Source organism: Salvelinus fontinalis, chromosome 19 (genome assembly GCF_029448725.1).
Source record: "Salvelinus fontinalis isolate EN_2023a chromosome 19, ASM2944872v1, whole genome shotgun sequence".
Taxonomy (NCBI): Eukaryota; Metazoa; Chordata; class Actinopteri; order Salmoniformes; family Salmonidae; genus Salvelinus; species Salvelinus fontinalis.
In genome coordinates this window covers 2,446,186-2,470,106 of record NC_074683.1, presented here as the reverse complement: position 1 = coordinate 2,470,106, position 23,921 = coordinate 2,446,186, and the positions used below count along the sequence as shown (strand labels likewise).

At 43.3% G+C, this 23,921-nt stretch overlaps 1 protein-coding gene across 9 annotated transcripts in view; it reads right to left on the bottom strand.

Moving 5' to 3' along the window:
- The window catches only part of dgkh (diacylglycerol kinase, eta), an 81,750-nt gene that overhangs the window by 12,050 nt on the left and 45,779 nt on the right, over positions 1-23,921 (bottom strand). For 5 of the 9 annotated variants that reach the window (XM_055870347.1, XM_055870345.1, XM_055870349.1 and 2 more), the window contains 15 exons: positions 21,983-22,115; positions 16,139-16,245; positions 14,507-14,632; positions 14,319-14,421; positions 11,508-11,670; positions 7,351-7,459; positions 7,040-7,261; positions 6,834-6,925; positions 5,866-5,965; positions 5,425-5,740; positions 4,441-4,572; positions 3,590-3,724; positions 2,077-2,194; positions 1,533-1,643; positions 1,291-1,387 (listed from right to left, as the gene is read on the bottom strand). In XM_055870347.1, the coding sequence (XP_055726322.1) occupies positions 1,291-1,387; positions 1,533-1,643; positions 2,077-2,194; positions 3,590-3,724; positions 4,441-4,572; positions 5,425-5,740; positions 5,866-5,965; positions 6,834-6,925; positions 7,040-7,261; positions 7,351-7,459; positions 11,508-11,670; positions 14,319-14,421; positions 14,507-14,632; positions 16,139-16,245; positions 21,983-22,115 (2,064 nt within the window). Of the gene's footprint in view, positions 1-1,290; positions 1,388-1,532; positions 1,644-2,076; positions 2,195-3,577; positions 3,725-4,440; positions 4,573-5,424; positions 5,741-5,865; positions 5,966-6,833; positions 6,926-7,039; positions 7,262-7,350; positions 7,460-11,507; positions 11,671-14,318; positions 14,422-14,506; positions 14,633-16,138; positions 16,246-21,982; positions 22,116-23,921 lie in introns of all 9 variants that reach the window. The other 4 variants (XM_055870346.1, XM_055870344.1, XM_055870348.1 and 1 more) reach the window with 1 other exon arrangement.

Below are 23,921 nucleotides of genomic sequence, written 5' to 3'. Positions count from 1 at the left end.
CCACTAAAGGACATTCAGAAACTTGTCCCGCAGCCACTCCTGCATTATCTTGGCTGTGTGCTTAGGGTCGTTGTCCTGTTGGAAGGTGAACCTTCGCCCCAGTCTGAGGTCCTGAGCGCTCTGGAGCAGGTCTTTATCAAGGATCTCGCAGTACTTTGCTCCGTTCATCTTTCCCTCAATCCTGACTGGTCTCCCAGTCCCTGCCGCTGAAAAACATCCCCACAGCATGATGCTGCCACCACCATGCTTCACCGTAGGGATGGTTCCAGGTTTCCTCCAGACGTGACGCTTGGCATTCAGGCCAAAGAGTTTAATTTTGGTTTCATCAGACTAGAGAATTGTGTTTCTCATGGTCTGAGTCCTTTAGGTGTCTTTTGGGAAACACCAAGTGGGCTGTCATGTGCCTTTTTACTGAGGAGTGGCTTCCATCTAGCCACTCTACCATAAGGGCCTGATTGGTGGAGTGCTGCAGAGATGGTTGTCCTTCTGGAAGGTTCTCCCATCTCAACAGATGAAATCTAGAGCTCTGTTAGAGGGACCATTGGGTTCTTGTTCACCTCCCTGACCAAGGCCCTTCTCCCCCGATTGCTCAGTTTGTCTGGTGGCCAGCTCTAGGAAGGGTCTTGGTGGTTCCAAACTTCTTCCATTTAAGAATGATGGAGTTCACTGTGTTCTTGGGGACCTTCACTGCTGCAGACATCTTTTGGTACCCTTCCCCAGATCTGTGCCTCGACAAAATCCTGTCTCGGAGCTCTATGGACAATTCCTTCGACCTCATGGCTTGTTTTTTTCTCTGACATGCTCTGTCAACTGTGGGATCTTTTATAGACAGGTGTGTGCCTTTCCAAATCATGTCCAATCAATTTAATATACCACAAGTGGACTCCAACCAAGTTGTAGAAACATCTCAAGGATGATAAATGGAAACAGGATGCACCTGAGCTCCATTTCGTGTCTCATAGCAAAGGGTCTGAATTCTTGTGTAAATAAGATATTTCTGTATTTTATTTTTTAATACATTTGCTCAAAATTTGAAAAACATGCTTTCTCATTGTCGTTATGGGGTATTGTGTGCAGATTGATGATTTGGTATCCATTTTAGAAGAAGGCTGTACCGTAACAAAACGTAGAAAAAGTGAAGGGGTGTGAATACTTTCCAAATGCAATGTACTGGTTATCATTCCCTGTGGTACACCCAATATGGCCGCCATTCTGTCGACCACTAAACATTGATTTGCATGGGAAAGACCCTTCTAGTAATTTTAATTATATGGTAATTCTAATTCTCACCTCCAGTTGAACCTTCTGTTCTAGGTTCTTGTAGGTTCTCTGGAGGAGCTCCTTGGTGCCCAGAACACCATACCACACCCTGTTCTTAGTACGACTCCTAGAGAGAGAGAGAGACGGCGGGAGGATAGTCAGAGTGAGGAAGAGAAAGGAGTGTACACAAAATGGGGAAAAAGGGGGAGAGAATAGAGGAGGGAGAGGACAGTAGAGAGGGATGAGAGAGGAGAAATAAACCTAGAGCTCACCGGCACTTCTCTGGGTGTTCCTCCCTCTTGTTGTTGAACTCCAAGGTGATCTTAGCATCCAGCCCAACGCCAAAGTAATTGTTCATGACACACTTCTCACTAAAGCCCTCTCTGTGTGGGAGATATAGATACAGGGCAGTTCAGAAAACTACAATTCAACTGAAAACTTAAAACATTAATGTTTTGATCTGGCCGCCAAAAAGGTCAAGTCGGAAACATTCTGAATATGGTAGCCCAGAGGTTAGACGTCAGAGGTCTGAGGGTCTTACAGCGAGTCCAGGAGGTCTGGGTTTATGAAGGGTTAAAGGGTAGAGTTCAGAAGTCAGAGAGTCTTACACCGAGTCCAGGAGGTCTGGGTTTATGAAGGGTTAAAGGGTAGAGTTCAGAGATCAGAAGTTAGAGGGTCTTACACCGAGTCCAGGAGGTCAGGGTTTATGAAGGGTTAAAGGGTAGAGTTCAGAGATCAGAAGTCAGAGGGTCTTACAGCGAGTCCAGTAGGTCAAGGTTTATGAAGGGTTAAAGGGTAGAGGTCAGAGGATCTTACAGTGAGTCCAGGTCAGAGTCCAGGAAGGGCGTAGCACCAAATGGGTCGATGTTGGCCAGCAGCATTTTACTGATGATGGAGCTACCGGCTATAGAAGCTGCCAGACCAGCACGCAAACCTATACAGAGAAACAGAGATGTTCTTAAAGAGTGCTGTCTGTGTGTGGTATGTGCACTTGTACCAAGGCAGATGTGTGTGTATCGGTTCAGGCAATAGATATGTGTGTGTACATATCCATGGCAGATGAAGTGTGTATGTGAAGAAGAGGTCTTCACAGGTCCAAAAAGTTGAGTTCCACACGGAACCCAAAAGGGTTCTTCAAAGGGATCTACTATGGGGACAGCCAAAGAACCCTTTAAGGCTCTAGATAGCACCTTTATTTCTTAGAGTGTACCCAAATAAATAAATGTTTTAAATATAGAGACCCGTTTCGAACAGACCCAAGGAGAACCAGACCCGGCCCGTATGTTACAGCCTTATTCTAAAATGGATGAAGAAAAAAAACAATTCCCTCATCAATCTACACACAATAACCGATAATGAAAGAGCAAAAACAGATATTTAGAAATGTTTTCAAATGTATTAAAAACAAAAATACCTTGTTCACGTAAGTATTCAGACCATTTGCTATGAGACTCGAAATTGAGCTCAGGTTCATCCTGTTTCCATTGATCATCCATGAGCTCTTTCTACAACTTGAATGGAGTCCATCTGTGGTATATTGAATTGATTGGATATGCTTTGGAAAGGCACACACCTTTCTATATAAGCTTAAACAGTTGACAGTGCATGTCAGAGCAAAAACCAAGTCATGAGGTCGAAGGAATTACCCATAGAGCTCCGAGACAGGATTGTGTCGAGGCACAGATCTGAGGAAGGGTACCAAAACATTTCTGCAGCAGTGAAGGTCCCCAACAACACAGTGGCCTCCATTCTTAAATGGAAGAAGTTTGGAACCACCAAGATTCTTCCTACAGCTGACCGCCCGGCCAAACTAAGTAATCGGGGGAGAAGGGCCTTGGTCAGGGAGGTGAGCAAGAACCCAATGTTCACTCTGACAGAGCTCCAGAGTTCCTCTGTGGAGATGGGAGAACCTTCCAGAAGGACAACCATCTCTGCAGCACTCCACCAATCAGGCCTTTATGGTAGAGTGGCCAGATGGAAGCCACTCCTCAGTAAAAGGCACATGACAGCCCACTTGGCGTTTGCCAAAAGACACATAATATAGCCTACAATTTTTTCTCTCTTTATACGCAGCAGTCGCGTTTGGGTCTCTGCAAGTCTTTACGGGCAAATCAGTTATAATTGCACATACCCAAGACCCGTGACGATCATATCAGATCCGACCAGGACACGTGAGAATTTAGCATTCTGTCAGAATCTGGACCCGCTCGGGTCCCTAGTTAGATGCCACGTAATTGTGTTTGGGTGGACCTGTGAAGACCTCTAATGGGAAGTGTGTATGTGCATGTATGTGCATGGCGCACATGAGTGCATATACCGTAGGATGTACCAGGGCAGATGATGCGTGTGTTGAGTACAGGTAGGTTCTCCTTGCTGGTGGTGAAAGGCATGATGGAGAACGAGCCACAGGATTGGCTGCTGCGACTTACAAGCCTCTCAGGAGGAGAACATGGACTCTTAGCCACTAGAAAGAGAGACACCAGAAAGAGACCAGAGAGACGGAAGGAGAAAGAGACCAGGGAGAAAGACCGAGACATACCAGAAATGTAAGTACTGAGACATTCACTGTCTACTACTACTACTGTATGTACTAAAGATCTAGAGAGAGTAGATAGAACAAAGGGGTGACACAGGAGAATATAGTGGCATCCCCATTGATCTGAAGCAATAAGCAGATTACTTGTAAAAAAAAATAAAAAAGTAAGTGCCTCTCCCGCAGACAATGACACATCCTACAGGACAAGCACACACTCTGTGCTATGTAAGTCCACTGACTGCACTGTCAATGACAAACTAAACCCAGTATTATCCAATAGTGAGGAATACTGAGAATGGTTTCCATCTATACTTATTACAAAAATAATATCCTATATTTAGAGCAGGAAACATCATGTGTGTGGGCTTGTCAGACATAGTCCATGTTCTCTGTGGCAGGGTGTAGTGAGTGGAGGATCCACTAAGTTGGGGGAGTTTAGATCCTGTGTGATTTCTTGTATGATACAACTTACTCTATCTGTATTCAAATGGACCCTTAGCCCCTACTCCCTATCCACTCCTCTAGATCTAAAGAGAACTGGGTGGATGGGGGAGAGAGAGCGAGAGAGAGCGAGAGAGCGAGAGAGCGAGAGAGAGAGCGAGAAAGCGAAAGAGAGAGCGAGAGAGCGAGAGAGAGAGACTCACATGGCACGGCTTCCAGTTCCTTGGTGTCCTCGTCCTTCTCACTGTCCCTGTTGTCCTCCTCTCCTTCCTTCCTAAACTCCAACGGGGACGGCAGCTCTAGCTCCTCTGTGTGGGCATTCTGCTCATCCACCACTAGAGGAAGCGGGGGCAGTGCCAGAAGGTAAGAGAGGAGGGGGAGAGGATGATGAGAGAGGGAGTGACGGGAAGAAAGGGGAGAAATTGGACACTACAACTTTGTATTACGTGACACAGTGATTGCCAATACTTTTTATGGTTTTACAATCTGTATTCCATTGTATTCTCTCTGAAACATGCATGAAAGACTTGCCATAGGCTCTATTATATTGTATGCCTGATCCGTTTTGTCATACTGTATACCTATTTACCTCTCTCGGCCTGTTCAATGATCTGTTATGTTCTATATCTACGTACCTCTCCCGGCCTCTTCGATGATCTGTTATGTTCTATATCTACGTACCTCTCTCGGCCTGTTCAATGATCTGTTATGTTCTATATCTACGTACCTCTCCCGCCCTCTTCGATGATCTGTTATGTTCTATATCTACGTACCTCTCCCGGCCTCTTCGATGATCTGTTATGTTCTATATCTACGTACCTCTCCCGGCCTCTTCGATGATCTGTTATGTTCTATATCTACGTACCTCTCCCGGCCTCTTCGATGATCTGTTATGTTCTATATCTACGTACCTCTCCTGGCCTCTTCGATGATCTGTTATGTTCTATATCTACGTACCTCTCTCGGCTTGTTCAATGAGCTGTTATGTTCTATATCTACGTACCTCTCTCGGCCTGTTCAATGATCTGTTATGTTCTATATCTACGTACCTCTCTCGGCCTGTTCAATGAGCTGTTATGTTCTATATCTACGTACCTCTCTCGGCCTGTTCAATGATCTGTTATGTTCTATATCTACGTACCTCTCTCGGCCTGTTCAATGAGCTGTTATGTTCTATATCTACGTACCTCTCTCGGCCTGTTCAATGATCTGTCGTACAGCCTTCTTCAGGCTGTTGGCTCGTAACATCAGCTGTTCTTTAGCTCTGAACAGCTTGTGTGGCGAACATCCTCCTTTCTCTCCTCTCTTTTCGCTCTCCTCCGCTTCCAGTTTCTCCTTCAGCTCGGTCAACGACTCCTCGCTCACCTCCTCCTCCTCATCTTCTTCCTCTTCCTCCTCTTCAACGATCGGTGGTGTGGAAAGGGGAAGAGGTGGTGGGAGTGACTGGGCTTCTGTGTTCAGGGTCTGGAGGAGTGAGTCTAGCTTCTCATTCAGGATGGCACACTGTTGGGAAAAGGAGAGTTAGGGTAGTGTGTGTGTGTGTGTGTGTGTGTGTGTGTGTGTGTGTGTGTGTGTGTGTGTCTACGTGCGTGTGTGTGTGTATATGTATGTATGTGGGGGGTACTTACTTTGAGAGACATAGTGTCACACTCCTCTGTATTCTCAATACTTTTCTCGTAAGATTTTCCCACTTTGGCAACAAAGTCCTTTACTGTCTCACACAGGATCCTGGAAGGACAGCGTGAGAATAGAGAGAGAGCGTAGAGAGAGTAGAGAGAGAATAGACAGAGTAGAGAGAGAGTAGAGAGAGAGTAGAGAGAGACAGAGAGGGAGAGCGAGACAGAGAGAGAAGCGGGGGGTGAAAGGAGAGCGTGAGTTGAGAGAGTGGAGAGACCGATAGTAGAGAGAGTGTAGAGCGAGATAGTAGAGTGAGACAGAGTAGAGAGTGTAGAGAGAGTGTAGAGAGAGAGAGTAGAGAGAGAATAGAGAGAGAGTAGAGAGAGAGAGTGGAGAGAGTAGAGAGAGAGAGTAGAGAGAGAGTAGAGAGAGAGTAGAGAGAGAGTAGAGAGAGAGTAGAGAGAGAGACAGAGAGAGAGACAGAGAGAGAGACAGAGAGAGAGACAGAGAGAGAGACAGAGAGAGAGACAGAGAGAGAGTAGAGAGAGAGTAGAGAGAGAGTAGAGAGAGAGACAGAGAGAGAGACAGAGAGAGAGACAGAGAGAGAGACAGAGAGAGAGACAGAGAGAGAGTAGAGAGAGAGTAGAGAGAGAGTAGAGAGAGAGAGTAGAGAGAGTAGAGAGAGAGAGTAGAGAGAGAAGAGAGAGTAGAGAGAGAGAGTAGAGAGAGAGACAGAGAGAGAGACAGAGAGAGAGTAGAGAGAGAGAGTAGAGAGAGTAGAGAGAGAGAGTAGAGAGAGAGAGTAGAGAGAGAGAGTAGAGAGAGAGACAGAGAGAGAGACAGAGAGAGAGTAGAGAAAGACAGAGAGGGAGAACGAGACAGAGAGAGAAGCGGGGGGTGAAAGGAGAGCGTGAGTTCACATTAAATGAAATTGTCAGCAGCCATTTAGCAGTAAGCAGTGTTGAGATGAGACACTCACTTAGCGGAGGAGATGACCACAGAGTGTTGGTCAGAGTTCAGGATCTTGGTGAGATGGGCAGTTACCGAGTCTTCATATGCTGAGATCTGGAACTGGGGACACAGAGAGAGGAGAAAGGCAAAATGAGCATAAAACTAAGCCAGGCCAGGGGGATACCGTTACATTATAAAACACCCCCAAATCATAATGTTTCAGATGTTGTGTACCTGGCCGTCGTCAGTGTCGTCTGGCGTGACGGGCCCGCTGTGTTTGGAGGGGAGCTTTATCTCGTAGGTCATGATGCTCCAGCGGTCCAACATCTTGGTGCTGGCCCGCTCCAGTTTCTCCAGAATCTGGGGAAGCTGCGTGTCATCGTCACACGATGGGCCCCAGCCCAGCACCCGCGCCAGGTCGTTTCCTGTGCCCAAGGGCAGCACTCCCAGCTGGCACTGGGAGTGAAGAGAGGGGGGGGAGTGAGAGAGTAAGTGTGTGTGGGGGAGACAGCGGGCCGGGAGGGGGTAGGTTGGGGGGTTCTTACCTGTTTGTGGAGGTTGAGTTTGTCTATCTCAGAGAGGACCCAACCTACACTCCCATCCCCTCCACACACCAGGATCCGGAAGTTATCAAACTTCTGAAAGAGACGCAGCCTGGAGAGCACACAAAGGAATGGTACTAGTGTCAGAGTCACTGAACAGTATAGCTTCTGTCCCTGTTCTTCCCTGATCAGGGCACCAACCACCCTGTCCCCAGTATCTATGCTGCATGTGCCAGGGTCAGTCTGTCTTATCTGGTGTACTATGTGATCTTAGGTATGCTCCATTTAATTCCCCTCTCTCTCACTCTGTCTCCCCTCCAGAAGGACCGTGGCCAGGTTCCATAAAACATCTTATGGTAATTTCCCTCTTTTCTTTTCCCTTAAAATGATTTATCTTTTGACTGGCGCACACACACACACATACACACACACAAATACACACACACACACACAAATACACACATACAGTACCAGTCAAACATTTGGACACACCTACTCATTCAATGCTTTTTCTTTATTTTTACTATTTTCTACATTGTAGAATAACACTTAAGACATCAAAACTATGAAATAACACATATGGAATCATGTAGTAAACAAAAAAGTGTTAAACAAATCAAAATACATTTTATATTTGAGATTCTTCAAAGTAGCCACCCTTTGCCTTGACAGCTTTGCACACGCTTGGCATTCTCTCAACCAGCTTCATGATCATCCATTCACCTACTCTGCGTCTCACAAAGACACAGTGGTTGGAAACAAGAATCTCACATTTGGACTCATCAGACCAAAGGACAGATTTCCACTTGCTTGTGTTTCTTGGCAAAGGCAAGTCTCTTCTCTTATTGGTGTCCATTAGTAGTGCTTTCTTTGCAGCAATTCGACCATGAAGGCCTGATTCACACAGTCTCCTTTGTACAGTTGATGTTGAGATGTGTCTGTTACTTGAACTCTGTGAAACATTTATTTGGGCTGCAATCTGAGGTGCAGTTAACACTAATTAACCTATCCTACGCCACAGAGGTAACTTCCTTTCCTGTGGCGGTCCTCATGAGAGCCAGTTTCATCATAGTGCTTGATGGTTTTTGCAAATGAACTTGAAGAAACTTTCAAAGTACTTGAAATTTTCCCGATTGACTGACCTTCATGTCTTAAAGTAATGATCGACTGTCGTTTCTCTTTGCTTATTTGAGCTGTTCTTGACATAATATGGACTTGGTCTGTTACCAAATAGGGCTATCTTCTGTATCCCACCCCTACCTTGTCAAAACACAACTAATTGACTCAAAAGCATTAAGGAAAGAAATTCCACAAATTAAGGCACACCTGTTAATTGAAATGCATTCCAGGTGACTACCTCATGAAGCTGGTTGAGAGAATGCCAAGCATGTGCAAAGCTGTCATCAAGGCAAAGGGTGTCTACTTCGAAGAATCTCAAATATAAAATATATTTTGATTTGTTATAAAAAAAAAATGGTTACCTCATGATTCCATATGTGTTATTTCATAGTTTTGATGTCTTCACTATTATTTTACAATGTGGAAAATAGTAAAAATAAAGAAAAACCCTTGAATGAGTAGGTGTGTCCATCGTATACATATCTTTAAAAAAATATGTTTTCCTTTATTATTTTACAATAACCCTACCACCCCTCCCCTAATAGGGAGTAAACAAATGAACAACAACCCGTAGGCTTCTACTTCCAGCTTATGCTGTACTATATACATTTCACGAACACAATCCATTTTACAATAGTTCTAATTTGTTTGTTTTTAGTCCGGTCTTTCCTCTACCCTCAACACCTCCCATCTATTTCTGATGTCCATCCAGTTTGATTTCTATTTGCCATACTGTATATTTTTAACAATGCTCTTTCACAAAAGTTCTGAACCTATATACATTTTACGGACGCAGTATATTTCACATGAGTTATCTTGTTGTTATTAGTCCCAACTTTCAGCTCCACTCAACTCGTTCCATCTCTCTTAACGCCATCCATATTGGATTTCTATTTGCCATTAATTTTTAAACTGTGCTGCGATGTTTCACAAAAGTTTCTACAGATTGTAAATTTAAGACAAATATTTTTGCTTAAATAATTATTATATTTTTGATCGATTGACTATGACTTTTCAAATCACCCAGTATTTGCTATCTGCAGAGTTAGCTCCTGGTAAGTGTTGCAATTCTTCAGCCATTCCTGGGCGTGTGACTAAAAACAAGCTACCTATGGACAGTACCAAAATAAATGATCTAATGACTCTGTCTCTTCGCAGCAAAATCTGCAGAGCTGTGAAGGTTGTATCCCCCCCGTATATATACAATTGAAGTCAGAAGTTTACATACACCTTAGCCAAATACATTTAAACTCAGTTTTTCACAATTCCTGACATTTAATCCTAGTAAAAATTCCCTGTCTTAGGTCAGTTAGGATCATCACTTTATTTTAAGAATGTGAAATGTCAGGATAATAGTAGAGAGAATGATTAATTTTAGCTTTTATTTATTTAAACACATTCCCAGTGGGTCAGAAGTTTACATACACTCAATTAGTACATGGCAGCATTGCCTTTAAATTGTTTAACTTGGGGCAAACGTTTTGGGTAACCTTCCACAAGCTTCCCACAATAAGTTGGGTGAATTTTGGCCCATTCCTCCTGACAGAGCAGGTGTAACTGAGTCAGGTTTGTAGGCCTCCTTGCTCGCACACGCTTGTTCAGTTCTGCCCACAAATGTTCTACAGGATTGAGGTTAGGGCTTTGTGATGGCCACTCCAATACCTTGACTTTGTTGTCCTTAAGCCATTTTTCCACAACTTTGGAAGTATGCTTGGGGTCATTGTCCATTTGGAAGACCCATTTGCGACCAAGCTTTAACTTCCTGACTGATGTCTTGAGATGTTGCTTCAATATATCCACATAGTTTTCCTGTCTCATGATGCCATCTATTTTGTGAAGTGCACCAATCACTCCTGCAACAAAGCACCCCCACAAAATTATGCTGCCACCCCCGTACTTCACGGTTGGGATGGTGTTCTTCGGCTTGCAAGCCTCCCCCTTTTTCCTCCAAGCATAATGATGGTCATTATGGCATAACAGTTCTATTTTTGTTTCATCGGACCAGATGACATTTCTCCAAAAAGTACGATCTTTTCCCCATGTGGCAGTTGCAAACCATAGTCTGGCTTTTTTATGGCGGTTTTGGAGCAGTGGCTTCAGGTTATGTCAATATAGGACTCGTTATATAGGACTAGTTTTACTGTGGATATAGGTACTTTGTACCTGTTTCCTCCAGCATCTTCACAAGGTCCTTTGCTGTTGTTCTGGGATTGAGTTGAGTATCTGGAGCATCAGCATTTGTGGGTTCTATTTCAGGCTCAAAATTGCCAGAAACAAAAAACCTTCTTCTGAAACTCGTCAGTCTATTCTTGTTCTGAGAAATGAAGGCTATTCCATGCGATAAATTGCCAAGAAACTGAAGATCTCGTACAGCTCTGTGTACAACTCCCTTCACAGAACAGCGCAAACTGGCTCTAACCAGAATAGAAAGAGGTGTGGGAGGCCCCGGTGTACAACTGAGCAAGAGGACAAGTACATTAGAGTCTCTAGTTTGAAAAACAGATGCCTCACAAGTCCTCCACTTCAATAAATAGTACCAGCAAAACACCAGTCTCAACGTCAACAGTGAAGAGGTGACTCCAGGATGTCGGTGTTTCGCTGGTACTAAACCATGTAAGGAGCACAATCCATGGATACAAAGCTAGCTGGCTAGCTAGCTATCGTCTCTGTAAGATTGCTTGACGTACTAAAAGTAATAGAAACAAGTTGAGAAAAAAGTAACTAAAAGTAATGTGTTCTATTATCTTCTGACTGATTTTGTATCTCCTGTCTTGAATTTAGAAGTTCTTTCTGACGATCTCCAAAAATAAATGTGATTTCTTTGACAAGATGTTCAGTCAGTGAATCAGGCTGGATCAAAATTACAAATAATTTATCGACTGCAAATTGACTGCAAGAAACAGATATAATATTTGACTAAAACATAATAATTTCAAAACTTGCTTACATTTGTAAACCTTAAGATTTGTCGCTGTATTATGCGTGGGAACACTGTTTTTAATTGCGATGCCATATGGTTTCCAGTAGCCAAGTCAACTCACCCTAGATGTGGTCCGCCATTGACCAGGTCAAACACCTGAGCAGGGTTGAGGAGCTGCTTGAAACGTCGTAGGAATTTAACCCCTTGGTTGTCTCCACTCTTGGAGTTGACAAAGACCAGTAGAGGACTGGCGCAGGACGGGGGACAGGTGGCCTTCCAGAAGCCTGAACACAAATACACCAAAAAACTGTGATTACATGAATGAATGGATGAAAAAGTGAGTTTTATTTAACTAGGCAAGTCAGTTAAGAACAAATTCTTATTTTCAATGACAGCCTAGGAACAGTGGGTTAACTGCCTTGTTCAGGGGCAGAACAACAGATTTCGACCTTGTCAGCTCGGGGATTCGATCTAGCAACCTTCTGGATACTAGACCAAAGCTCTAACCACTAGGCTATCTGCCGCTCCATGAATGAAGGATTGAATGACTAAAATGGATTAATGAATGGATAGATGAATGAATCTGTGCTCAAATATTAAGAGTACTAGCCAATTATAGTAGTAAATAAAATGCAGACGTGATCTGATATACAGTACGAAACTATTGTAGATGGTGATACACTGTAGATAGGACAGGAGCAATTACATGTATAATTGTTCATCTCTACCACATTTATCACGTTGTTTATCACTGTCAAATACACTGGTTAATCTAAAATGTATTAACAATGTCCAAACTCTGAGCCGTGTCACAGTGACTAATAGAAGGGATGTGGGAAGATGAAGAGATGAAAAGAGAAGAGAGATTCTGCTATCTGCTGTACTGGATCACCCATTAACTACTGTATCATAACACCCACACACTGCAACATCATTGAGGCATCAAAGTGTGCGTGTGTGTGTGTGCGTGTCACAGTACTGAGTCAGGCTGTGCAGTTGTGTGTGGCATGTGCGGTATTAGCACACATTCTAAGCAGGAGACACACTGTGGACAACGAGCCCGTGCGTTTATACGATTCATCATATGGCAGATTGATACGCCGCCTGTGTGTCAACATTACTCCGTGTGAAAAGGCTTTAAGTTTGAGTGAGTGTATGTATGTATGTATGTATGTATGTATGTATGTATGTATGTATGTATGTATGTATGTATGTATGTGTGTGTGTGTGTGTGTGTGTGTGTGTGTGTGTGTGTGCGTGCGGATGGTGAGTCCCCAGGGGTGCTGCCATCCACACTCTCATTCTCTCTTCCTTCACTCTCTTTCTGCCATTCCTTTCTCTCTCTCTCTATCCCCCTCTCTTTGTCCTTTGCTCTCTCCATCCTCCACATCTCTTTGCTTCTCTTCTCTCTCTATCACTATTTTACCCTTCTCATTTTGCCTCTCTTCTCATTCCATCTTCCTATCCCTCTCTCTCTTTCCCACCTTCTCTCTCTCTCTCTAATCTTGGCAGCAGCGGAGCAGAGATGGGAGAGGAGAGGGGGAGGAAAGTCACAACGTTTCAGCACGTGCCACAGTCAGCTAGCAGCCAATTAGATTAGAGCCCTCTCAAGCCTGCACTGGGGCGAGGGCAAATCCTGGCATGTGGAGGGGGGAGGGGTTGAAGACATTGAAGAGAGGGAGAGGAAGATATTTGGAAGAAAGAGGAGAGGAAAAGAGGGAGAGGGGAAGACATGGTGAGAGAAGGGAGGGAGACATGGGGATATATGGGGAGACAGAGGGGGAGGGGCAGAGAGAGGGGGAGAGAGGGGCGGGAACAGAGCGAGGGAGCTATAGGAGCGGGAACAGAGATAGAGGGAGATGGAGGGGCGGGAACAGAGAGAGGGAGCTATAGGAGCGGGAACAGAGATAGAGGGAGATGGAGGGGCGGGAACAGAGATAGTGGGAGATAGAGGGGGAGTAGAGGGGCAAGTAGAGATTTTTGTAGCTCAAACTCATCTCATTTCTCATCCAATCATCTCTTTATTCTTTTGATCCTCCTTTCTTCTTCCACACCTTTCCAAGTTAGTCGATATGATCACCCTCAGAATGACTCTATGTTAGTGTGTGTGTGTGTGCACCTGCCTGAAATATCTATTTTATACACCCGTCAATACAATACCCACGCACAATTTCCTGACACGTGCGCACACACGCACACGCACGCACACGCGCACACACACTGGTGGGAGCAAACGAGAGTGTATAAATTCCACACAGAAGGTGATATTAGTATTAGAGTGAAAACACTAATATTTACATTCCTCTTCCATAGTTTCCATCACATGATACTGCTTTATACAGCACCATAATCTGGGTTGTGTTCATTTGGAACCAAAGGGAAGAAAGGGGACTGAAACAGGAAGGGACTACCTGGACTTATCCTATTAGAAATGCTTATTTCCTCAGCAAAACATTAAACAATTATTTCCATTATGCTCCCTAATGAATACAACGCTGGGATGTATGTGTGTGTGTGTGTGTGTGTGTGTGTGTGTGTGTGTGTGTGTGTGTGTGTGTGTGTGTGTGTGTGTGTGTGTGTGTGTGTGTGTGTGTGTGTGTGTGTGTGTGTGTGTGTCTGGAGAATGATTCATTTCTCTCTGTTTTAATCATCCCCAGGTCAATCTGAGAGGAAATTAGCAAAGCCAATGAGGTGACTCCTTTATAACATTGATCTGCACTGCAATTCACTCCACTTTCCCCCGGTCAGTAATACATGTTTTATTGAAGAAAAAAGATTGTCATTGAGAACTCTCATTGTCCATTTGCCTGTAGAGACATCCTATGTGACTACACTATTCTGTAAGCCTTTCCAAGAAGGTGTGTAATGCAATATGGCCCGTAGTAATGAAGTGTGTGTGTGTGTATGTTTATGTGTGTGTGTATGTGTGTACCATCCGAGTCGATGCTGTTGAGAGCAGTAGGAGGGATGATGGAGACTTTACACTGGCCCAGGGGACATTTCCTGGGGTACAAGTCCATACAAGCTGTGTGTACCTGGAAAAACACAGAGTTTGTGTTAGAACACACACACACACACACACCATACACACAGACACACACTCCCCACGCACACACTCACCATGGCCTTGCACCAGAGGCAGCGCCAGTCCTGCAGTCGGAGCACGCTGCCACAGGTCTTGTCACACACGGCACACTTGGCACTAACAGGCAGGTTCCCCTCCAGCCACTGGTGGGGCATGGCAATCTACAGGACAGAAGGAGAGAGTCAGTCAGGTACAACGTTTATCAGGGGTAGAAATATATTATTCTATTTTCTACCTTCTCGTGCCATCTGTTGCTGAAACACACAAGTATGTACACAAGGACACACACACACACAGATATACAGTGCCTTCGAAAAGTATTCAGACCCCTTTTTCCACATTTTGTTAAATCCTCAGCAATCTACACAAAATACCCCATAATGACAAAGCAAAAACAGGTTTTTAGAAATGTTGCAAATTTCTTACAACAAAAAAACAGAAAAACATTTGGAAAGTCACATACCTGTCTATATAAGGTCCCACGGTTAATAGTGCATGACAGAGCAAAAACCAAGCCATAAGGTCAAAAGAATTGTCAGTAGAGCTCTGAGACAGGATCGTGTCGAGGCACAGATCTGGGAGAGGGTACCATTCTTAAATGGAAGAGGTTTGGAACCACCAAGGCCGCCCGGCCAAATTGAGCAATCTGGGGAGAAGGGCCTTGGTCAGGGAGGTGAGCAAGAACCCGATGGTCACTCTGACAGAGCTCCAGAGTTCCTCTGTGGAGATGGGAGAACCTTCCAGAAGGACAACCATCTCTGCAACACTCCACCAATCAGCCCTTTACGGTAGAGTGGCCAGAGGGAAGCCACTCCTCAGTAAAAGGCACATTACAGCCCGCTTGGTGTTTGCCAAAAGACACCTAAAGGACTCTCAGACCATGAGAAACATTGAATGACTAAAATGGATTCTCTGGTCTGATGAAACCAAGATTGAACTCTTTGGCCTGAATGCCAAGCGTCACGTCTGGAGGAAACCTGGCAACATCCCTACGTTGAAGCATGGTGGTGGCAGCATCATGCTGTGGGGATGTTTTTCAGCGGCAGGGACTGGGAGACTAGTCAGGATCAAGGGACAGATGAACAAAGAAAAGTACAGAGAGATCCTTGATGAAAACCTGCTCCAGAGCAATCAGGACCTCAGACTGGGGCGAAGGTTCACCTTCCAGCAGGACAACGACCCTAAGCACACAGCCAAGACAACGCAGGAGTGGCTTCGGGACAAGTCTCTGCATGTCCTTGAGTGGCCCAGCCAGAGCCCGGACTTCAACCTGATCGAACATCTCTGGAGAGACCTGAAAATAGCTGTGCAGCAACGTTCCCCATCCAACCTGACAGCGCTTGAGAGGATCTGCATAGAAGAATGTGAGAAACTCCCCAAATACAGGTGTGCCAAGCTTGTAGCGTCATACCCAAGAAGACTCAATGCTGTAATTGCTACCAAAGGTACTTCAACAAAGTCCTGAGTAAAGGGTCTGAATAATTATGTAAATGTATATTTCAGTTTTTGATTTGTCATTATGGGGTATTGTGTGTAGATTGATGGGGGGGGGGGGACAATTGAATACATTTTAGAATAAGGATGTAACGTAACAAAATGTGGAAAAAGACAAGGGGTCTGAATGCTTTCCGAAGGAACTGTACATGAATACACACCCACACACTCACCCCATCCTCGTCTTCGATGATGTCTTTCCCTATGGAGGCCAGTGTGGTCCATTTGCAGTTGTTGGTGGCCCTGACGGCACACCGCTTGTGAGCTTTGAATTTACACACTGGAAAACAAACGCAAACAACAAACACACCTCGTTAGTCTGGTCAACAATAGCAACAACACAGAGCGTCATGTTCAACACCACAGTGAGAGAGGTTGATGAGAATGGGTTTACCAGAATGGTGTATAAACAGACAGAGGAGAGGTGTTTGGTGAAAATGTGCTTCAGTCCCCAGTTCTAACCCTGCCTGACGAGTGTGTCTCAAAATGCACAACGAGAGCAGGGACTGTCCAGTTACTGAGCCCCATCCTAAGCTTGCTCTCTCTGTCATTTGGTCATTTTGCCATATCTGCCTGTGTGTTTAACAGAAAGAGGACCAGAGCCAATCTTAATTCTAGCCCCAGCCCTTTGTGCCTGTGTGCTTGCGTGTGAGCCCTTACATACAGCTCCATATGCCTATAGCCCTCTAATGTCCTAGAGGATTACAGTATTACAGACATAGCTCTAATCACCCTGGCAATACCAGCAGGTTCACACAACGACAATGATGTGTTAATGTCATATACAGCGGATAAGTACAGTGAAATGTTTTACAGGGTCAGCCATAGTAGGAAGATGCCCCTGGATCAAACTGGGGTTAGGTTCTTTGCTCAAGGGCACATCGACAGATTTTTCACCTTGTCTGCTCGGGTATTCAAACCAGCGACCTTTCGGTTACTGGCCCAACCGCCAGGCTACCTGCCGCCCTGCCGTATAGTATCATGGTAGCACTTAATTGTACCCTACTGAAATTGCCCGATTTTTATGAGGTAAAATAGTAATTATACAGTAATAGCCTATGAAGCTATTTTTTAGGGTTTGACAAGCATAGGCATAATTTGGTACAATTGTGTTGAATTAGTTTTGAACTAGGTACCAGAGAGTACCTATTGTTACCGCACACCAAAATAATGCACATTTTAGGAACCACTGCATCAAAATACATCACCACTCACATCACAGGGAATGCAAGTGTCAGAGGCACGGAATATACCGCCTGTATCCCTGTCACGAGCCTACCGGCTGCTCAAAACAATGTGAACTGTGAAACCCAATTCTGTATGCATGAGAGGAACCTGAGTAAGAGAGGGACTATGTAACATACTGTTGTGGAAAACTCAAAATTCTGCCACCACAATACTATACATCTATGCATACAGTCTATAAATGAGGGCCAGCCTGTAAGGCACTTATTGTTCGTGGCTTTGTATAAGAGCGGTCTGCTAAATGTAGACTGAATACTTTATATCTCACCACCACAGTTAGTGGAGAAAGCCCATAATGGATACTGAAAAGATATATAAACATAACATGTCAAGTGTTGGTCCCATGTTTCATGAGCTGAAATAAAAGATCCCTGAAATGCTCCATGTGGCAAGAAGCTTATTTCTCTCAAATGTTTTTCACAAATTTGTTTACATCCCTGTTAGTTAACATTTCTCCTTTGCCAAGATAATCCATCCACCTGACAGATGTTGCAAATGATACTGACTGGTTTTCTGATCCACGGCCCTACCTTTAAAAAAAAAAAATTCTATGACCAACAGAATGAAATCCATAGATTTAGGGCCTAATGAATTCATTTCAAATGACTGATTTCCTTATATGAACTGTAACTCAGTGAAATCTTTGAATATGTTGCATTTATATTCTTGTTCAGTGTATGTATATTCATTATAGATGAGGAGGCACTTATCAGCCAACCATAAAATGACTGGACTTGGAAAGTTCCACTATAGAAACAACACGCAGATGCAAACACATGCACCGTTGCAGGCACGTGCGGACACACAAACACACACCGAGACTAATTGGCCTGTGTCACCGCTTGTCATTGGCAGACTGTGATAAACATTGTGTTCTCTTCAAGTCGTGAAATGTTCTACTAAATGCATTTAGAGTTAGATTAGAGAAACATTGATTGCAGACGGATACGAGATGTTTGTTTTGAGAGAGATCGTCTTCCTGGTTTCAGTCTGTTTGTAGCCAGAGGATGGTTGGGGAGGTGTGTGTGTGACACATACATCAATTCCTATCGATCGTCCTGTGCAGGAAATTGAAGTAAAACATAAGCAGCTCTGATTGCTGTGAAACCGTCTGTCTAGCTGTTCTCACCACTTAAGAATCTCTCACACACATCAAGCTGTGTCTGTACAGTAGGTGTTGCATTATCAGTTGAAATATAGAGATCAGCACTTGGTCCAATGTTCCAAAAAGGAGACAAAAATAGTGAAAGCAATGTTCTTTACAAAAGCGTTCTTCCATGAAGCCACAACAATGCAATCAGAATGAATCACAAGAAGCTAATGATCCGATACCCTAGACAAGGCAAATTCAAATCTGGACCTGGAAGCCAGTTCCATTTTGGATTTTTATCTTAACCCTCTAATCAAGGACTGAGGCGGAGAGGGAGAGAGAGACACCCTTTATTAGACTGTCTGACGGCCACACACATACAGCCTCTGAATATTATGACTCAATATGTTCTTCTCCCTAACAGATGAAATATCCCTTGTGCTGTTGTCTGCCCTTGTTAATGTGTGTGCAATGTTGTGCTATTGCCATAGGTCTCTCTTCGTGTATCATGGTGGCATTGCTCCTGTAAGTTGCTATGGATAAGAGCATCTGCTAAATTACTAAAATGTCAACAGTAAAATGATGTATCTGTGCTGTTGCCAAGTGTGTTCTGTCTATGTTGTCCATCTTGTCTTTCACTTTTAATCACTGCCCCCTGCCCCACAGGAGGCCTTTTGCCAGGCTGTCATTGTAAATAAGAATTTGTTTTTCATTTACGTTAATGGTAAAATAAATGTTATATATACAGTACCAGTCAAAAGTTTGGACACACCTACTCATTCAAGGTTTTTCTTTATTTTCTACATTGTAGAATAATAGATAAGACATCAAAACTATGAAATAACACATATGGAATCATGTAGTAACCAAAAAAGTGTGAAACAAATCAAAATATATTTTAGATTTGAGGTTCTTCAAAGTAGCCACCCTTTGCCTTGATGACAGCTTTGCACACTCTTGGCATTCTTTCAGCCAGCTTCATGAAGTAGTCACCTGGAATGCATTTTAATTAACAGGTGTGCCTTGTTAAAAGTTCATTTGTGGAATTTCTTTCCTTCTTAATGCGTTTGAGCCAATCAGTTGTGTTGTGACAAAGTAGGGGTGTTATACAGAAGATAGCCCTATTTGGTAAAAGACCAAGTCCGTATTATGGAAAGAACTTTGAAAGTTTCTTCAAGTGCAGTCGCAAAAACCATCAAGCGCTATGATGAAACTGGCTCTCATGAGGACCGCCACAGGAAAGGAAGACCCAGAGTTACCTCTGCTGCAGAGGATAAGTTGATTAAACTTAACTAAACCTCAAATTGCATCCCAAATAAATGCTTCACAGAGTTAACGTCCATTATTCAGAGGAGACTGCATGAATCAGGCCTTCATGGTCAAATTGCTGCAAAGAAACCACCACTAAAGGACACCAATAAGAAAAAGAGACTTGCTTGGGCCAAGAAACATGAGCAATGGACATTAGACCAGTGGAAATCTGTCCTTTGGTCAGATTTGGTCAGATTTGGTCAGAGTCCAAATTTGCGATTTTTGGTTCCAACAGCTGTGTCTTTGTGAGAAGAAGAGTAGGTGGTTCCCACCGTGAAGCATGGAGGAGGTGTGATGGTGTCACGCCCTGACCATAGAGATCCTTTTTATGTCTCTATTTTGGTTTAGTCAGGGTGTGAGTTTGGGTGGGAATTCTATGTCTGGTGTTCTATGTTGTCTATTTCTTTGTGTTTGGCCGTGTGTGGTTCCCAATCAGAGGCAGCTGTCTATCGTTGTCTCTGATTGAGAACCATATTTAGGTAGCCCGTTTTCCCACTTTGAGTTGCGGGTGATTATTTTCTGTTTAGTGTTTTTCGTCACCTTACAGAACTGTTCGTTTGTCGTGTTGTTGTTTTGTTAGAGTGTTCATATTTATTAATATAACGTATTATGAATACTTACCACGCTGCACCTTGGTCCTCTTCTCCTTCTCCCGATGACGTTCGTTACAGATGGTGTGTGGTGCTTTGCTGGTGACACAGTCAGTGATTTATTTAGAATTCAAGGCACACTTAACCAGCATGGCTACTACAGCTTTCTGCAGCGATACGCCATCCCATCTGGTTTGCGCTTGGAGACTATTATTTGTTTTCAACAGGACAGTGGCCCAAAACACACCTCCAGGCTGTGTAAGGGCTATTTGAATAAGGAGAGTGATGGAATGCTGCATCAGATGACCTGGCCTCCACAATCACCTAACCTCAATCCAATGAAGATGGTTTGGGATGAGTTGGACCGCAGAGTGAAGGAAAAGCAGCCATCAAGTGCTCAGCATATGTGGGAACTCCTTCAAGACTGTTGGAAAAGCATTCCTCATGAAGCTGGTTGAGAGAATGCCAAGAGTGCGCAAAGCTGTCATTAAGGCAAAGGGTGGTTACTTTAAAGAATCTAAAATATGTTTTGATTTATTTCACACTTTTTTGGTTACTTTGTGATTCCATATGTGTTATTTCATAGTTTTGATGTCTTCACTAATATTCTACAATGTAAAAAAATTGTAAAAATAAAGAAAAATCCTTGAATGAGTAGGTGTGTCCAAACATTTGACTGGTACTGTATATGATTCATACCTAACAAGTGTAATCAGCACAACTGATTTAATAGAAAAGAGTGGGAATGAAGCAACTGCCACTGTTTCATTGGGCTCTGTTTTAGACTGCTCCATCTATCCACACCTAAGCTGTAAAGGAACAGTATAACCAACCATTTTTATACCAGTACTATTTATACACCACTTCCTGGTTTCATATAAGGAGCCTGTGAGTCAGACAACCATAATGAACACCATATGAACATGAATCTAATAATAATTAGCCTATAGCGTTCACCTCATCTGCAAGTGCGTGTGTGGTGTGTCTGTGTGTGTGTTTGTGTGTGATTAGTCTAACCTTCCACATCATCTCGAAACATAAAGCATGTATAATGTAGAAGACTGCAGATGGGAGGGATAGAAAATATGCTAGGGTTACGTGTATGGAGCAGTCTATGATCCACACACCACACACACACACACACACACACATCCATAATAGCCTTTGAGGATGCTTCAAGGAGGAAGCCCTTTATTTCAGAGCAATTAATGGGTTATCATTAGCCTCTCACAGTAGGCTAGCCAGCAAAGAGGACACTACAACGTCTAGGACAAATTGTACGCTCTTCTCAACCCACAACTTATTTCTCCAGCGAATACACCAATCCCCAATCATTCAGCTCCTGCACAGCTCTGCCCTACTATACTATACTATACATAATCGATCCGGAGGGAAACAAAGCATAAAGTAGTATTGAATGGATACTTAAATTGAACTGCCCCCAGCCCTGCCCTACTTATAGACCTATTCTCTGGATGGTGTGGGCTTGTTGCGACTTTATACTCCACGGGGAGGGAAGAGGAATAAGTAAGTAAGTCCTATTCCCCATTGTACAGCCCCAGTCTTATATCTCCACTCCCCTCCACCTGTCCAGGACTGATTGAAACTACCACAGCCCAAGAGGGACACACAGCACTAAGGAAAACACAGAGCAGTAGCATGCTTCTCGCTGGTCCATTAATGAGTAGATGGAGAGACGTGGGAGGAGGGATGGACAGATAGTTGAGGAGGAGAGGTGTTAGGAGAGATAAAACAGATGTGTGTATGTGAGAGAATCTTACCTTCGCAGGACAGGCCGTGGGAAGTGACGCCAGAGAGGCTGTCTCTACAGACGTTACAGAAGGTGGGGCGTGCATGGGAGCAGGCATACCAGTTGTGCATCCCTGAGAAATGTTCCACATTAAACTGTGCTGTCTGGCAAACGAGAGGTTAAATCAGGTTGGCAACACCAGGATACACAGTCAGGCACTAGACTTTACACATTAGGCTCCATTTTGCTCATGTTAAAAAACACAGACTGAGAGAAATAACCATAACATTTGGAAAAGACAGAATGGCACAAAATACCTTAAAGGCATAGTGCAGTCAAAAACGTGATTTCCTGTGTTTTGTAGATATTTCTACACTATGAGGTTGGAATAATACTGTGAAATTCTGGAAATTATGATAATGCCCTTTTAGTGTAAGAGCTGTTTGAAATGACCGCCTGAAATTTCAGCCTGTTTTAGCATAGAGTTTTGGCCTTCCATGGTAACATCACCATGCGGTAAACTAGTTAACAGTGGTGTAAAAAGTACCCAATTGTGATAACTGAGTAAAAGTATAGATACCTTAATAGAAAGTTACTCAAGTAAAAATTAAAGTCACCCAGTAAAATATTACTTGAGTAAAAGTCAAAAAGCATTTGTTTCCTAATATACTTAAGTATCAAAAGTAAATGTAATTGCTAAAATTACTTGCTTCGAGGAAAGCAACACTGAAGCATGCATGATAGTACCAATTTTTCCGGACGACTGTGTGATCACGTTCGCCGTAGCCGATGTGAGCAAGACCTTTAAACAGGTCAACATTTACCAACATTTACATTTACAGGGCCAGACGGATTGCCAGGACGTGTACGCCGAGCATGCGCTGACCAACTGGCAAGTGCCTTCACTGACATTTTCAACCTGTCCCTGGCCAAGTCTGTAATACCTACATGTTTCAAGCAGACCACCATAGTCCCTGTGCCTAAATGACTACCGACCCGTAGCAATCACATCTGTAGCCACGAAGTGCTTTTAAAGGCTGGTCATGGCTCACATCAACACCATCATCCTAGAAACCGTAGACCCACTCCAATTTGCATACAGCCCCAACAGAACTCCTTCAAGACTGTTGGAAAAGCATTCCTCACGAAGCTGGTTGAGAGAATGCCAAAAGCGTGCAAAGCTGTCATCAAGGCAAAGGGTGGCTACATTGAAGAACCTCAAATCTAAAATATTTTTGATTTATTTAACACTTTTTTGGGTTACTACATGATTCCATGTGTTATTTCATAGTTTTGATGTCTCGTGTGTAGAAAATAGTTTCTACAATGTAGAAAATGGTAAAAAATAAAGAAAAACTCTGGAATGAGTAGGTGTATCCAAACTTTTGACTGGTACTGACATATTACCTCAATGACCTGGACTAACCTGTACCCCCACACATTGACTCGGTACCGGTACCCCCTGTATATAGCCTCGTTATTGTTCATCTTTTGTTTTTTACTTTAGTTTATTTAGTAAATATTTTTCTTAACTCTTATTTTTCTTAAAACTGCATTGTTGGTTATGGGCTTGTAAGTAAGCATTTCACTGTAAGGTCTAAACCTGTTGTATTCGGCGCATGTGATAAATAACATTTGATTTTCATTTGAATTACGTGCAACGCATTTTCACACCATTTACTGAAACAAATATTTCTCAAAGACATAATTAAAGAAAAGTTACAAATTGCTTTCCACGAATTGCACTGCAGTGTACACTGTACGATGTTTTTGCACAGCTTAGTTCTCTTTGGGGTGAGCAAAACAGAGCCTATACACAAGCATTTTACACAAGCATTTGCAAACATTTAATTTGACATTCTTTAACTATACTTTATACAATCATTTCATACTTTTACAATGTAGATTAGAAGAAAGATTTAACCATAATTCAATAAACAAAATCTTTACCTAAAGGGATAGTGTGACAT